The sequence below is a fragment of the Adelges cooleyi genome, unplaced genomic scaffold, assembly GCF_023614345.1.
Source record: "Adelges cooleyi isolate 19-005CV unplaced genomic scaffold, UGA_ACOO_1.1 ACOO_flye_CR_arks_rails_tigmint_CR_PRNA_785, whole genome shotgun sequence".
NCBI classification, from domain to species: Eukaryota; Metazoa; Arthropoda; class Insecta; order Hemiptera; family Adelgidae; genus Adelges; species Adelges cooleyi.
Window position 1 is genome coordinate 40,732 of NW_026096497.1, and position 18,909 is coordinate 59,640.

Sequence of the window (18,909 nt, forward strand, 5' to 3'; positions counted from 1 at the left end):
TTTTTTCGAAAGTGATTTTATCACTTTCAGATTTAAAAATTCCTGTAAACCTGTGACCTCCCCGTCACCACTATGCCCCGACCCAACTATGCTCCGTCCCCACTATGCACCGACCCCACTGTACTGGTTTTTTTAGGTTATATCTATATCTTTGAAATTACTAAAAATATTAGTGTTTGTAATAATTATCCATAATTTATCAAATTACTTAAGATGGATATTTGATTTGATGTAATATAACCAAAATCCGAATCATTCGTTTTTCAACTTTGACCAAAAAAAAACTTCAGTTTCAGTTCTTTAATCTTAAAACTGCGCCAAAATAATTTAAAAACACTTTCAACCTTTCTCCCGGGGGAGGGAGATTATTAAAATATTTTCGAACACATACAATTTCGTTACGAATTAGTACATTATTTTTTAACTACCATCAATAAATATTCATTAATCTAGTATTAAGTTTTAAGCAGAAAAACACTCCGATCTAAAGACAAAATATTAAACAAAATTGTCAATGTTTGAATTTCATTTTTTTGTGCACTTCATTTTTAGTAAAATATTCTTAGTTGAAAAGAGTTAATAAAATATCCACGTCACCATTTAAAAGTTTATATAAAAATAGTTAGTTTGGGTGGAGTTAAAACATAAAAACTTGTGAGATATTGAGATCACATTGTTTAAAAGCATTATACAAAAAAAAAATTCAATTACTAATTAAATCCTTTGAGATTCAATAGCGGCTCACGATGAAAAATCACACTGTATAATATCTATAATAAAAACGCATGAAAATAATAGGATAACATAAGAAAATATAATTTTCACAGGACATAAGACGGCAAAAGTTTTTCTTTGTACATCTAATTACATATTTTAGTTTGAGGTAATTGCGTTTGATATATTTCAAGATTAAGTCAATATAACAACGTGACATTATGACACGAATGGTAAATTTAACAAAGGAACGGATTATTCATGTGCACAATGTTAAAAATAATCACAATTACAATATTATAAACAAATAGTTCCAATTAACTTACAGACGTTAAACCATTATAATTTTATTTATTTATTAAATCTATGGAAAAAATTACATTGAATAACTTTGAGGAACGCTATAATATAAAATGTACGTATACTCTGTACACCTTATATATTATGAGTGATAGTTACAAAGATTACCGCAAATACCAAAATTGTTGGTAATTACCTTATTTCCGATACATACCTATTTTCGGTAAATAGTGTATTTTTGGTAAATAGTGTATTTTTGGTAAATACCGTAATTACCGGTAATATTTAAATACCGTAATACCGGTATTCAAATATCAAATACCGCCAGCACTACTCTATAGCAGCAACTTATTCACCTAAAATTACCTTAATTTATAGAATTAATAATATATTTAACATTTTGACTAATTGTGTTCGAAAAATATAAAAAAATATTTCAAATATTGGACAATAATTTCATGAAATGCTAATAAAAGTTGTTTATTTCTAACAAAATGTTTTATCAAAAAAAAAATATACATTTAAACGAACGTTATTAAAATAAGAACAAGTTTAAACTAAATGTTTTAAAATTACCTACACTCCTTAAGCACGGTTAAATACACATAGGTAAGATCATCGTTAAAAGGAGTCTGATAACTATCGTTATACAATAATTTAATTATGATCCTTACTAATAATTTAATAAATTATTAGTATTCACCTGACGACATACGACCAATATTAGAGCTGCATATAATATAAGGGTGGTTGGGAAGTGTTATGTTAGGTTATGATGAGCAGGTATTAACAACATGCTGACTATCGCACGGACGTTTATTAACTGACTGGACTATGATAACAACACATCTCTCTTATTTACAAATAATAATTCATATACATAATAATAATAATATAAAACATTGACAATAAGAACTTCTACAACATATTCTAATAACATAATAATAATAATATAAAACATTGACAATAAGAACTTCTACAACATATTCTAATAACATAATAATAATAATATAAAACATTAACAATAAATTATTAAATGTGTCTAATGTGAAACGAGTTTCTTCTATATATAACACCACTGATCTCAACCAAATACGACCTAGGTGCTCTTAGTTTTTTAATTATTTTACCTTTAATCCAAATTGATTTTTTTATGTCTTTAACTAAAACTAACTCTCCCTCTCTGAAGTCTTTTCTAACTTTTGCATTCATATCATAATACTTTTTACTCCTTTCTTGATTTCTTTTATTTTCCTCGCTTATATTTATAATTTTTGGACACAATTTAATCTTTTTTATTGGTAGTTTAGTGTTTAACATTTTTGACATGGCAAGTTGTGCCGGTGAGCTATTTAAACTTGTTATAATTGAATTTCTATAATTTAATAGATATAATCGTATATCTTTTTTTTCTAAAGTACATTTTTTTATCATTTTTTTAGCTATACCAACAAATTTTTCCGCTAAGCCGTTACTTTTTGGATAATAAGGACTTGATGTGGTTATTGTAAAATTTAATTCATTAGCGAACTTTTGAAACTCAAAGCTATTAAAAGGCACATTGTCTGCAATTAAAGTTTCAGGTATTCCAAACCTACTGAATACCTCCATACACTTATCTATTATTGATGAACAATTTATTTTCCTAATCTCAAATATTTCAAGCCATCTCGAGTAATAATCAACTAAGATAAGATATTTCTTTCCCAGCACATCAGCTATGTCTGCTCCTAATTTAAGAAAAGGTATGTCGGGAATTTCATGAGAAATCAATGGCTCTTTCGTATTATTTGTTTGATATTTCTGACACACTTCACAATTGTTAATTTTGTTCTCTATATCTGAGTTTATACCTGGCCAATATACATGATGTTTAGCCTTTGCCCTCGTTTTTACTATACCTAAATGAGTTTCGTGGAGAATTGACATTATTTCTGGTCTTAGTTGCTTTGGTATTAGCAGTCTGTTTTCCCAATAGATTAAATTATCATCAACTGTTATGTTATTTCTTAATTTATAATAATGTAATAATTCCATATTTTCTATAGACTTTACTATATTTTTAGGCCAGCCTTCTTTATAATACTTTAATATTTTATTTAATGAAAAATCATTATTGACACTAGCTTTATATCTATCTAATTTTTCCTCACTAAACTTAATTTCACCAACTTTTATTGTGTGTACCACATCATTCATACTTATATCATCTATTATACTATCTTTACATAAATAATTACGACTCAATAAATCTGCTATGTACATGTGTTTACCAGGCAAATATACAAGTTCAAATTTATACAAAAGTAACTTCATTTTCAACCTTTTTATTCTATTGTTTTGTATTTTGTCCATATTCTTCTTAATAATACTGATTAACGGTTGATGATCTGTATAAATAATTATACTCTCATTTCCATAAATATAGTTATGAAGTTTTTGACATGTATATGATATTGCTAATAATTCCTTCTCAATTTGAGCATACCCTTTCTCTGTTTCTGTTAACGATCTGGACAAGAAACATACCGGTTTTTTATTTTGCAGTAAGCATGATCCTATCGCATCTTGTGAAGCATCACACTGTATCTCTATTTTTTCATTAGGATCAAAGTTAACTAAAGTTACTGCGTTACACATTAACCTTTTCACTTCTTTAAGCACATCCGAATGTTTTTCATTCCAGCACCAAATTCTATCTTTTTTTAGTAATTCTCTTAAAGCTGACGTTATTTGTGACATATTCGGAATAAAATCTCTCAAATAATTTATCATTCCTAATATTTTCTGTAATTCAGTTTTATTTGTTGGATCTTTCAAATCATTAATTGCTTCCACTCTACTTGGATCAGGCCTCATTCCACTTTCATTAAATAAAAATCCTAAGAACTTTACTTCATTCATTTCATACTGTATTTTTTCTTTATTAAATTTAATATTATTTTCTCTCGCTACTTGTATAACCTGTTCTAGTATAGCGTCATGCTCCTCTTTTGTATTCGCACTTATCAAGATGTCATCAAAATAAATAACTATATTTTTAATTCTAGAAAAATATTTATTTAACAAACTTAAAAATATTTCTGGAGCTACATTTAACCCAAATGGTAGTCTCAGAAACCTATATGTACCAAATGGTGTACAGAAGCTACATAATTTACTAGATTCTTTATCTAACGCTATCTGCCAAAACCCATCTTTTAAATCTATTACAGTGAAATATTTTTTTCCTTTTAGTTTAGGTATTATTTCTTTTAGAGTTGGAATTGGATATTTAACTATTTTGAGTGATTTATTCAGATCCTGAGGATCCAAACATATACGCAATTTTTTATTTGGCTTTTCTATTATTACTATATTAGATAACCAGTCGACTGGTTCATTAACCAATTCTATTACATTAATTTGTTCTAAGTGTTCTAATGTCTCTTTTAATCTGTTTCTTATTGATAGTGGCACTCGTCTAGCTGTATTTATTATTGGACTTATTTTATCTTTTAGAATCAACTTACATTTTTCAGGGAATAAACCTAACCCCGAAAATACATCTTTATTCTTTTCCATAAATTTATTTTCTTTGTTTATCAATGTTATTCTTTTAACCAATTCTAATTTTTCACACATTTCTGAACCTAAAATAGTCTCAATTTTCTTTTCTCGCTCATCGTGAATTATTATATCATTAACAACTATAAAATTTCCTTTTACTGTTTTTCCATTCTTAATCTGACACTCTACCCATACTGTTCCCAATGGTTTTATTAAAAAACCTCCAAACGTTTCTATTTTAATATTACATTTGTTTATTATAGGCTTTGGATTTAATTTGTTATACATATTATACGGTAATATGCTTACCTCCGCACCTGTGTCCAACCTCACTTCAACATTAAGATTATTAATTTTTATTACTTGTAACCACTTTTTGTCATCGATTTTATTTTTTACCCTGTCTTTATTAATACTATTTACAGTTAAGTACTCTTCTTCACTACTCATTTCTTGTACTTTATCTAAATTTTCTGTTTCTATTAAATCCATTACTCTCACATTACCCTTTTTATTTTTACACCCTACTGAAAAATGATTAATTTTTGAGCACTTATTGCACTTTTTACCATAAGCAGGACAATTTTTTGGCCCATGTTCACGATTACATTTTTTACATAAATATTTGACATTGCTTTTATTTTTATAATTAATATTACTATTAAAATTTACATAATCTCTGTTATTTCTACTAAATTGTTTACCTTTACCGTTGTTTTGTTGCCATTGATAGTTTGATTTCACTCTGTATACTGACATGTTCCCATTGGCTGTTACTGTTGTTGTTTCAATTTCTTGTCTGCTTTTTTCCGATAACTCGATTGATTGACAAAATTGAACAGTTTTCTCCAAATCCATATTATTCTCCAAAAGTTTTTGTTGTGTTTCTTTGTTTTGTATTCCCAAAACTATTTGAGTGCACATTAATTGATTCTCTGCATCTTTGAACTCGCAATTTTTTACCAGTTCCTTGAGATCCGTGTAAAATTTGTCAAATGGTTCCGCTGTGACTTGTTTCCGTTGGAAGAATTTGAATTGCGACATAACCAAATTCCTTTTTGGTATACACCGTGATTTTAGAGCATCCAATATCGCACTTACTGTTTGTTCTTCTATGGAGTCTTTTATTTGGAAGTAAATCTTCCTAGCTTCAGCTCCCATTATATTTAAAAGTCTGGCAACTTGAATTTCTTTCGATTTTTTGTACGTTTCATTGGCCGTGAAGTAAATGTCGACTTCTTGACGAAACAATTCAAAGTTTGATTCGACATTACCGTTTAGATTTAGTTTTTCCGGTTTTTCGTACTCTGCCATTTAATTTTAATTTTATATAGTGTTTTAATTACGCACTACACACAATACCGTCTGCGCCATGTTATGTTAGGTTATGATGAGCAGGTATGAACAACATGCTGACTATCGCACGGACGTTTATTAACTGACTGGACTATGATAACAACACAGGAAGTATTGGTGCAGACTTGTTGGGTTAGTGACCGCTTGCACAGCAGTATCATCAAAATGGAAATGACCAAATCCTTTAAAATTGGCTATGCCCAAAGATATAACGCAAAATGTAAGGTGTACAAAAAGGTAATAGAAATTATTTAAACATGAATAAAATAAAAGTGTTCACCCCACCCTCAGAATGCTTTCCTCAGTATAGTTAATATAACAAAATGCTATTGACGCTATACTCGAGAACTTGCTAAGTGAGGAATGAAAGTTTGACTATTCGCATAATATATTAGAACACGGTTACGTGGAATCCACGAACACCGTTAAAATATTCTTTTGACTCAGATGACATTTTTGTTCATAGGAATAATAAGATTAAAATGTTACTTACGAAGTCGTCCGAACAGGAATTATGCAAAGATAGGATATTGGTTAATACTGATTGATAAGAATGAACAATAAAATTGTAAGTATCAAGCACGGTTAAATACTGAAGTATCGAACACCGTTAAAATACAATCTTATTTTATTAGTTCAAAAGATGATTTTAATAAATGAATTAATAAGGTATTTCTGCAACATTTCTCCATGCTACCCATAAAGCCATCCCAAGAGGTACTATCCATTTTTTACTGCTCAAGTGTTTATTTTAATCGTAAGATACTTATTTATATTGCACATATGGTATTAAAGCATTATATAACAATGAACCTTGGTAAATTGATAAATATTAAAAACTTTGGGATTTAAGGTTGATACTATGTGCACACCATCTAGTGTTTACATTTCTTCAAACGTCCCTGGTCGGCGGTACGGCAGAACTGGCCGGCAGCTGGTGAATTACACGTAGACAATTGAAGGGCACAAGGGAAAAACAGTAGAAGTCACATTATGAAATTGTTTTCAATATATCCCAATAATTTTTTTTATTTATGTTAATAGATTGTTTAAATAAATACATTTATTATTATAGTAGCATTTAATGTGATTTTTTTGTTCTTATGTAAGAGATAGAGGAATTTACTAACTTTTTTTTTGCTATATTCTATAATTTTTATAAAGTGACAAATACCGTTTTTCCCCTGTGCCATTCAATTGAAACATGTAACGTTTCACAGTACATCTAATAACAATCTTCACTTAGGTTTTGCTAAGCGAAGAGTGATCACCCGGGCCAAGCCCAAGAGAGGGCGACCCAACATAACAATTTGTTTATAATAATAAATAATAGAAATAAATATATTAAACTAACACTTTAACCGTTGACCATTTGGCCGTATTACTGTTGGCTGGCACATACACCTTCACCAGTAACTACTTGATTATTGCATACTGAACAAGTTTTTTTTTTACATGCTCAAAAATATTACGGCCACATACATAGTCAGAGCACAATGTGTATTTGTTGTCAACAAAAACTTTTTATCGTTTTAACAAGTTGGTTTTAAACCTTTCCCTCTTCTTAAAAAAAAAACCAACACGTTCATCAAACACGTAATATATATTGTAATAGGCTCGTCAATTATACAGACCAAGAAATTCAAGGTGTATTACCAAATATCGAATATTTTATTCTAATCGAGTTTACCAAATACGTTTTTTTATAGGTTCATAATAAGCAGGACCGTTAATCGGCGCTTTATAATATACCGATTGCCGCATAACAATAATTGTGTACAATCACAAAAGTAACAGACTTGGCCCGTCATCGACAGTTTAAAATTAATACCGACAACTCGAATTACCAAACATCTGAATATTTTATTCTAGACGACAATGCAAAAAAATTGAATTTTCATCAAAACTCAAACGCAACAACGCCGATGGCGAGGGACAGAGAAATGACTCGTCACTCAATTCGAGAGAATGATAAGTGACCGCTGGCGAATATGTTATCAACTTTTTTTTCTCGACAACAGGGGTTCTCCAACTACCGCCGCCGTTGGAGTTGGGGGTAGTTCTTTCAAAAAATGATAACACGTGATAAGAAATAAATGTTACATAACCTATAAAATGTGTAACACTATAGTTAGTACCAATATCGATTTTACCAAAAACCCGCCAAAAGAAATTTCGTATTTTAATATCAAAATCATTGCCTTTAGTTAGGTTCTAATCTTTATTACAAATTGTAGCTAGATCTTTATCAATTCTCTAATTAATCGTGTATTCACTATACAACGTAAAATTATATAATGCAAAATTCATAATAAATTACATTATATTAGTGTATATACATAACTTATAAGTATATGTTATAATTTTATATTATTTGGTATAAAATAATAATAATTTTATTGAAATTTCCCACAAATTGTTTATATAACTATTTAAATAAAACTTTACTTTTTACCTAAATTAGTTGACAGATTTCAAAATTTGGCTGTCAAGTATAAATTAGTTTTACCACATCTTACATTTGTATTCTGTAGTTAAAGAATACAGGTAGGAATTTATGAGCTTTGTCTTCAATCTTGTCTTTTAGAAGATATATTATTTGTAGTAGCACTGTTGTACTATCATTAAACTTATTATCAGTATTGTGATACAATTCATTCCCTAGACTTTTAGTGTACATGTGTGTTCAATGTCAGTCACGTTGTTATTATTACTTAATAATTAAATCATGTTCTTGAATACAAATTAAATGTGTTTTAATTAATTAATAAATTGATACAAATACAAATATACAACATTATTAACAAATTTTGGTACCTAAAAGATATATTAAAGCAAGGAAAACGGAACATATGACACTTGTAGTTTAAATACCTCACATAAATAACTAGAATAAAACATATTTAATTTTCAAGTTTCTACACAAAATCAATATATACATTATAAACTTACAGTCCAAAGTGAACCTATTGCCGGATAAAGACTTGTGGTGAGAAAAAAAATTGTTGTACGGCCCTTTTGCATGGGATAATAGGTAGATAATAAGAATATTGCATAATATAAAATTATTGTAAACTAGATTAAAAAATTCTGTTATATTAATACAAATGATCAAACTAGGGTCATAATCGTATAAACGTTATACTTAATAAATATATAATGTAATTTAATGCAATCTTGCTTTTACGTTGGTGAGATTATCAAAACAGACTAATTGTCTTACCGAACTTAAAAAAAAAGGAAAACTAACTAAATAGTATCCCGTATCATACAAATTATACATATATAATAATAAAATAATTAATAACGAATTATCAAAAATAATATTCAATACCAAATAATGTATTTTAAATATCTGACGGAAAAAGCTCGCAGAAAATTAGACAAAGAATCGGGCAAGGAAAGGCAGCTTTTATCAAGAAAAAGAAAATTTTGGTTTCGAAAAAAATTAGCAGAGAAATTAAGAAGACATTTTTAAAAACGTTTGTATGGAGTGTAGCTTTATACGGCTGCGAGACATGGGTCATTAATGAAAAGGAAAAAAGATCCCTTGAAGCATTCGAAATGTGGTGTTGGAGACGTATGGAGAAAATAAACTGCACAGAAAGAGTAACAAATGAAGATGTACTGACCCAAGTTGGAGAAACAAGATCCATAAATAAAGCCATAAAGCGACGACGATGGGACATGATGGGACACGTTTTACGTAACGACGAAGAATTGCATCATACTATAATAGAAGGTGCAACTGAAGGACGAAAACCACCAGGAAGACCAAGAAACTCGTACATATCTCAACTGAAAAATGACGCAGGGATTGATACTTACGCCGGATTAAAAAGACTTGCTGAAGATCGTGATAAATGGAGAGCGAAGATAAAAACGTTGTAAACCAACCTAATATAGGTTAAAAAAAAAAAAAAATGTCTGTATTAAAATACCTTGCAGGACTGAATGTTATTTATAATCTATTAGTAGGTTTTTAAAATAATTATTATTCACTTAATATTTTACAGAAATTAGTTTATATTAAGCTACTCTGGGTATATATTTTTTTTAAAGAAACCAAACTAAACAATGTGAATTTGTTCAGTAAAAGTTATTCATATGATTTAAAAATATGATTCAATTTTTGGTCAATATAAATTTGCAAATTTACAATTATCTCTTGATTTGAAAATGTCCATATTTGTTAGAAGATTGCATAGCCCACATTTTATTAATCTATGTACTTATTTATTTAATATGGCCATTTACTTAGCGATAACCAAGTCTCTACGATGAACTTAAAGTTTTAATACCACACAAAAACTGTCTACATTCCATTTATTAAGAAATGTATACTTTTCTTATATTATAAAAAAAAATTGAAATAATACATATTATAAAATAAAGAGACACAATTGCAAGTTGCAGCATCTCATCATATTTATTTATCTCTTATCTCGTTCTCATCGAGATCTGCTATTAAAGCTCTTTTTGCCCACAAAAAGTTTAATAAGTTATAATGAGACTAATTTAAGTTTGTTAATATTTACTTAAGATTGGTCAAGTTGTGAAAATTTAAATGATACAGACGTAGCTATGGACATATTTAATGGGGAAATTAATGAGGCTATTCCCAAATCCACTAATATGTATAAAATAAAATTATCAAATCAGAAATTAAAAGGTTGGATATCAAGCGGTCAGGTTAACTCTATTTTAACTAAGTGAACATTTGAAAACAGATTAGATAATCCCATTTTAATTTATCATTAATTAAAAATGGTATAATTGTGTTAAGAATATCTTATACCCACATAGTTTTGGTTAGAAATACTATATCAAACTAGTAGAAGATAATTCTAACTTTATACGGTTAAACAGTTGTACTTAACAATGAAAAGTATAAAAGTTGTAGGTATTTAATTTATCATGCGATGTTATTCTCTACTGCCGTTTACTAAAAGAATATAATATTATGTAACAGGTTAGACTATAATCTAATTAAAATATATTAATAAAATAATAATATGTACTTTGCGTTTATTACAATGCCCATAGAAGCATTAACTGTTAGCATAATTATTCCAGTAGACCAACATGCTTCATTTACATCATAATGTAGAACACTATCTATTGGTCGTCAATATCATCAGATCCACCAATTTTTTAACCTAAAATTATGATATTTGGCATATTTTATAATAAGATTTTTAAAAAACTTTTGGTGAAAATTAAAATTTGTTATCTCAAGCCGTTAAGGACTTACAAAGTGTCCCGTATATAGGACATTGCGTGACTGACAAAAAAAAATTATCAAATACTTATTTATTATTTAAGTAGTTCAACCAGAAATAAAAACAAATCCTTTTTTAATAATTATTTAAAACGTATATAACTTTTACTTAAATTTTAGAATGAAATTGCTTAAAACAATTTCTATTTCTTCAACGTCTCTTGACAAATCATTAAAAACCAGATAAATCAGCATCGAGTATATCAAGAATTGATTTTTAATTCAATTTATGCATTTTTATAAATTTATAACTCAAAACGATATAACTGTAGTCATAATAGCAACACAAATTTATAATAATAGTACGCATTACACTTTTCGCGCCATTTACCAATGTACAGTTACATCGTCCCAGCATTACGAACCCCTGATAAAAGGGTTAAGCCCGGTGGAGGTAAAAAACACGTGACAAGATCATATTTGATAAAATATATTTTTCTTCCATGAAAAAGTCATGGTAAACAACATTTCTGGCTGTAAAAACATGCGGTATCAACAATAAAAAACATTAAATTTCGATATTTATTTAAAGTTTCAATTACTCAAAAACTATAAAAAAAAATTACCTTTTATTGCGATATACGCCTGTATATCTTGGTGGAAGTTAGTATTTAAGTAGAAAATAAAACACAACAATAATATGTTTAACACAATACTATTAAATATAAAAACACACACAGTATAGAGAATAATATATATACAACGTACGTTTCAATTATAACAGCAGCCGTAATAGAATGGTAAATCCAACACCTTAATACTATGTCTTATATACTATACAATCTAGGTTACAGACGTAATTGGTCCTTGTATAAACAACTTAAATATTACTCATGATTTCATCAGTGTACACATATACTACCATATAAGGTTATATAATAATTATTACTTATCCATGACCCAAATAAACAATATTAATTATATTCAATACACCCCCTTAATTAATATTCCCTTAAATTAACTTATTCTACTGTGATATCTTCTGTATTCCGATGCTTGATCGAATCATCTCAAATCTGTCCTTTGGAAGTGCTTTTGTGAAGATATCTGCCAACATTTCTTCTGTGTTTATGTATTGAACTTCGAATTGACCTTCTTCATATTTTTCACGAATGAAATGATATCGTACATCGATGTGCTTGGTTTTTCGATGAAACTCCGGATTTTTAACTAAACGAATGGTACTTTGATTATCAATGAATAATGTAGGTTTATCATACATATTATTATTAGTGAGTTCTCGTAAGAAACTTTTAAACCAAATTAGTCCTTTCGTAATGTCCGACGCTGCAATGAACTCCGCTTCCGTACTGCTAAGAGAGACCGTTGCTTGACGTTGAGCTTGCCAAGATATTGTAGATGAACCCAACATGAATAGATGTCCCGAAGTTGATCTCCTTGTTTCTAAATCTCCAGCATAATCAGAATCTGTAAATATTCTTAAATCTAAATTATTATCAGATTTATACACCAATCCATAATCAATTGTATGTTTAACGTAACGTATAATGCGTTTGACCATCGACCAATGAGCATTAGTTGGTTTTGTCAAAAAACGTGATGCAAAATTAACTGCAAATGCCAAATCTGGTCTTGTTAATTGTGACAGGAATAATAAACTTCCCACTGCTTCTCGATACGGTACTTGACCTTCTTTTAGTACTATCGAATCCGTGTGAACATCCAATGTCGTTGATTTATCAATGGGTAATGAGATATCCTTTGCATCTAACATGTTAAATCGTTTAATAATATTTCTAGAATAATTAGTTTGATTAATAAATAATGATCCATCATCCAATCTCTTAATACCCATTCCTAGAAAATAATCTAAGCTACCATGTTTAACTTCAAATTCTTTTTCTAATTTGGACAACAACACCCGTATTTTTGTCTTATTGTCCGACGCAATAAGACCATCATCAACAAAAATAGCTAAAATCAATTTTTCATTATTATCATGATTAGTGAAAACACACGAATCATATTTACTTTGATTTAAATTGAATTGTAAAAGGAAATTCTTAAACCGTGTATTCCAACACCGTGGAGATTGTTTTAATCCATATAACGACTTACGTAATTTGCAGACCCGTCCTGAATTGTCGTCATATCCGATCGGTTGTTCCATATACAGTTCGTCTTCTAAGATACCATATAGAAATGCTGTACGAATGTCAAATTGGCATAATTCCAATTTCTGAGCCGCACTAATGGCTAAAATTGTTCTAATAGATTCAAATCTAACTACAGGTGAAAATGTTTCGTTATAATTTATCCCATGTATCTGTCGAGACCCGTTAACAACTAATCGAGCCTTAAATCGATCAACCTGCCCGTTACCATTGTACTTGATTTTGTAAACCCATGAATTATTTAATACTTGCTTTCCTTCTGGAATTGGCACCAACGTCCAGGTGTCATTAGTATGCAATGAATTTATCTCGTCGTCCATGGCTAAAATCCAATCATTTTTATTCTGACAGCTCACAGCTTCTTTATAGTTAATCGGTTCTGTAATACACGACGTAATATATGCATATCTGGCCGGTTTACGCAATTGACCTCGATCGCGAAGATTGTAACTTGGTAGTTCTGTTGGCGTGACTTCGAGTTGTTTTTCTGGTTGTACCTCTACTGCCTGAGGTGTTTCCTCGTCGACATTATAATCTTGACTTACATTTTCGCTAAATGTTAATTCATTAGTATTTATTTCTTTTTTAAACACAACATCTCTATAATCTCTTATAGTTTTAGTTTTTGGACAATAAGCCCTATACCCACGTTTATCTAAAGAATACCCGACAAAAATACACAATTTACTTTTAGCGTCCCATTTTCGTCTCTTGGCCTTTGGAATATGAACATACATTTCTGTTCCAAATACCCTTAAATGCCTTATATCTGGTTCTTTGTTAAAATAAAGCTCATATGGACTTTTACCTTCAACAGTACTCTTACCAGTAAGATTGAGTACATACACTGATGTATTAACTGCTTCTGCCCAAAATGATAAGTCCATCTTCTTTGAATGAAGTAATGTTCGTGCTGCTTCCACAATAGTTCTCATTTCACGTTCCGCCCCAGAATTTTGCTCTGGTGTGTACGCTATTGTTTTTTCATGTCGAATGCCATATTTCTGCAAAATACTTGTTACTTCTTTAGAAACAAACTCTAAACCATTATCACTTCTAAAAGCTTTTACTTTATTCCCAGAATCATTTTTAACAGATCTTATAAATAACTCTAATTTATTTTTGACCTCATTTTTATTTTTCAAGTAAAAGACCGTCCGATAATGTGTGTAATCATCCTTGAACAATAAAAAATATTGGGACCCGCCCAGAGAAATTTTTTCAAACGGTCCGCATAAATCTGCATAAATTAACTCTCCGGTTTTACCCGATGTAGTCGAACGACTCTTAAATGGCTTTCTCGTTTGCTTCCCAATAACACAATCACCGCAGAAAAACTGGTTCCAATCACCGCTTACATTTATATTATGTTTTAGCAAACAAGATTTTACGTACTGTTTACATTGATGCCCTAGTCGTTCATGCCAAAGTTGAATGGAATCCGCGATTGCCGCATTCACTTCCATTTGTCCGTTACCTTGCTCGGTCAATGTCATGTCGTCGGCTATTTGTTGTACAATCTCAATGTTCATATTGTATAACCCGTTTTTGCGTTCACCAGTGCAAACGACCTTATTGTTTTTCAAAAAAATACACTTTTTACTATCTGATTCCAATTTCAAACCTTTATCTAATGCTTTGCCCGTACTAAATAAATTATACTTTAAATTTAGTACATATAACACATTAGACAAATAATTTGTATTCATGTTATTTCCCACATAACATATTATGTTTATATTTCCCGAACCTTCTGCCTGTAAATGTGTACCATCGCCAATCCTTATTTCCACTGGCGACCTGAATTTTTTATAGTTCACAAACCACTCTCTGTTGCTTGTCATGTGTTCAGTAGCTCCTGAATCCAAATACCATTGATTCTCTTTGCGATCAGTAACCAAAGATTCACTATAGAACGCTTGACCTGTTAAACTTGTACTTGGCGAATCTGATTTCGCCTCACCCTGATCCTTCTGGTACTTTTGATACTTCTTGCAGTCTTTCTTGAGATGACCTAGTTTCTTGCACCAAAAACAGGGACCTATCTTTTTAGTATTATTATTACTAAAATTACGTTCATTACCAACATTACCACCATTCTTCTTAAAAAATTTCTTTTGAAATCTTTTGACAGTCAAAGCATTGGATTCCTCTGCTTCAACTTCTGAACCTCCTTGAGACATTCTCGATTCTTCTATTAACAACCGAGATGTAAGTTCATTTAAATTTTTACTTGCTTGAGGTACACTGTCCCATGCACTGTAAAAATGTTTATAAGATGGCGGTAAAGTCATAAGAATTTTAGTTCGCAACATATTGTCAGAGATTTTCTCTCCCGATAGAGCGAGTTGGTTTTGAAGACTCTGTAGTTTGCTGATATGCGTCGAAATGTCATCTGTAGGCTCTTTTACATAACTGAAAAATTTATTTTGTAATAAATGTATACCTGCTTCAGATTTTTGCTCGTAGATACTTAATAATTTGTTCCACATATCATATGCTGTACTACAATTTAGCAAATATTGTAACGGTCCATTTTCCAATGACGTGACGATTAATCTTTGACATTTACTATCAGCCCTTGACCACGCTATTCGTTTCTAACTGAAACCTTTTCTTGGCATCCTCTTCTTTCTCGGAGGTTGCTATTGTATATACTGGCTTTTTATAATCTCCTGTAATTATACCGCTTACCTCAAATGAATTAATTATTACCTTCATTTGAAATTTCCAAAGTGTCCAGCCTTCCGAGTTACTCAGCTTTGTAATCTTCAGTGACTCGTCCATAGTTAAAAGATAACGTACTTAAAAATAGTACTTACTGAACAATTAGAATAAGTGAATTTTAACTACATAAAATACTTAGTCTTCTGATGCTTCACTGTTGTGCCTGAGACTATGTGTCTGGGCCAATAACCTACTGCGATATACGCCTGTATATCTTGGTGGAAGTTAGTATTTAAGTAGAAAATAAAACACAACAATAATATGTTTAACACAATACTATTAAATATAAAAACACACACAGTATAGAGAATAATATATATACAACGTACGTTTCAATTATAACAGCAGCCGTAATAGAATGGTAAATCCAACACCTTGATACTATGTCTTATATACTATACAATCTAGGTTACAGACGTAATTGGTCCTTGTATAAACAACTTAAATATTACTCATGATTTCATCAGTGTACACATATACTACCATATAAGGTTATATAATAATTATTACTTATCCATGACCCAAATAAACAATATTAATTATATTCAATACCTTTAATGAATAAAATATAATGTATAAATGTACAATGTACTCCAACTTAACCGAGTTCATTCTGAACTGTTCGTTGTATTCATATCGAGCAATACAATTATTAATAATTCTTAAACGGAACATTATTTTTCGACGAATGATAAAATTTTCACCGTCGCTGTCTAAACTTAAAAACGAGGATGACCACATTTTAAAAAAATTCTCAGTGTTTAAGAATAAATATAAAATAATATTAATAACAATTGTCACTTAAAAAACTATACTCCCAGAGACTAGTCAAATTGTTATCATATTTTCAATATATTTTAAAAATCATTGTTGTTTATGAAACGAAAAACAAGTTTTTTTACAATATTTTCCAGAATTTTTTTTAACTTGTCACTTGTATATTATATGAAACACAAATTTAACAAGTGAATGAAATTTACTAGTTTACCTATGGTCAAATTCGACTATTATGAAAGAGTAAAGACTCCTCGAGGACACACCTACAATCGCCCAAAGATTACCCTAAAAAGTCCCTTTGATATCCGAAAAACGACTCCTGATAATAATAACGCAAAAATACAATTCTCTAAAACCCTAACTCTTTTCTGTAAAATTCGTTTTTTGACGTTTCTATTAGAATTACCACTAGAGATTTTTATATCATTTTTTTATATTGACTAATTTTTAATTATTTTATTAATATTATAGTTGTGTACAAATATGAAATTGCAAAATTGTGAAATACAATTACAATACTAGTTGTGAAATAACGTTTGTCGAATCATGACAGTTGGGACGGTGCCAAATATTGCGTCCATTACGGTGAGGTACTTGTTTTGTGTGTCAGTGCCACAATATTATAAGATGTTATTATTAGGTATACCGTATACAATGACATTATTGTTATTATATTATTATCTTACCGCAATACAATGCGTAAAACCGCAAAAGGTTCGGACGTAAACGATTTTTGAGACGAGACGAGGGGACGAGACCCCGAACAAAAGGTATCGATATAATAAAAAGACATATCCATGTCAATATAAGACGGGATGATAATAATATTATAATTCTATTATCGAACGTTTTTATTGTTGCTGAGATCCTAAGCGATTACATGGGCCCGTTCACTTACCGTGTAAACAAACGACACAACAGATGTTGTAGAGGAGATTTTGGATTATTTTTTAGGGGAGAGGACACTTCTTCTTTTAGAGCCGCGGTCGTGCACATTATTATAATAGACATGATAATATTATTTCGTCGGGACCGTTAAACCGCATTCGATTATGTCACCGCAACAAGTGAACGCCAACATCTGGGCGGTTCGGATGACCGATATCGGATAATAATATCTCGTCATCAATAACAGCTAATTTAATATTGTGTAATAAAAAAAATTATCCATCAGGACATATTTGCACATACTATAGCCGCACCTGGACAGGTCGATAGATTTAGTTGTAAGACGGTGTGTAGCCATACGAATAAATAAATAACAAATAATCTAATGATGGAAAATTCGACAAAATGGTCTACGTTTAACATTTAAGTATTAAATAAGAGACGTTGCTTTTGACGGCTTAGGTGGTGAAATTTATCTACACTTACCACTTTATATTATGTTATATATATATATATATATATATTGCATGTTTATATCATGTGAAAATAAGAGTTTTGAATTATGAATTTAAAAAGAATTCTAATAAAAATATTCATTTAATATTTATAAGAAACGAAAGTAAATTTTATTTACCAATAATTATCGTTGTCGTCATATGAACTATTTGTTTTATTGTCATTATAAATGTATCGTAAAAAGATGCACTATTTAAGAAAATATAATATATATTTTCAATATTTTAACACAGTTTATTTTTTTATTGTTTGAATTATGCCGTTTGCGGTTTGCCGGAACTAGGTTCTAAGATAACCGTTAATTCTGATAAACGTTAGTTATATTTTAGTTACTTTTATTCTGATAGGATTGGCAGACTGATAGAATGTGATTTTATATTTTGTAGTTTTGGGGTTGGTCACGCTGATAAAATACAAATTTGTGTTATCATTTGGAAGAACTCTTAGCTTTTATCATTTTTTGGATGAACGGATAGTTGCTTTTCTTTAAGGGGAAAACTAACGATTCCTTTATTTTGCATTAAATATGGTTACACTGAGTTTTATTACATCCATAGATTCCCTACACTACCTTAGATTAGCATATCCCCTGATTATCAAAACATAATTTTCCATTGTTTAATTTTGCATAACTCATAAAAAATCAGTTGCTCATGCTGCATTACG

General features: G+C 29.9%; 1 protein-coding gene across 1 annotated transcript; it reads right to left on the minus strand.

Moving 5' to 3' along the window:
* Positions 1–132: 132 nt before the first annotated feature.
* LOC126845447 (uncharacterized) lies at positions 133–5,991 on the minus strand. Its single transcript, XM_050584099.1, has 3 exons — positions 4,527–5,991; positions 3,503–4,046; positions 133–160 (listed from the first exon to the last, which is right to left on the minus strand). The coding sequence occupies exons 1-3, from the start codon at positions 5,875–5,877 to the stop codon at positions 133–135; spliced, it is 1,923 nt and encodes a 640-aa protein (XP_050440056.1). The 5' UTR covers positions 5,878–5,991.
* Positions 5,992–18,909: the final 12,918 nt, after the last annotated feature.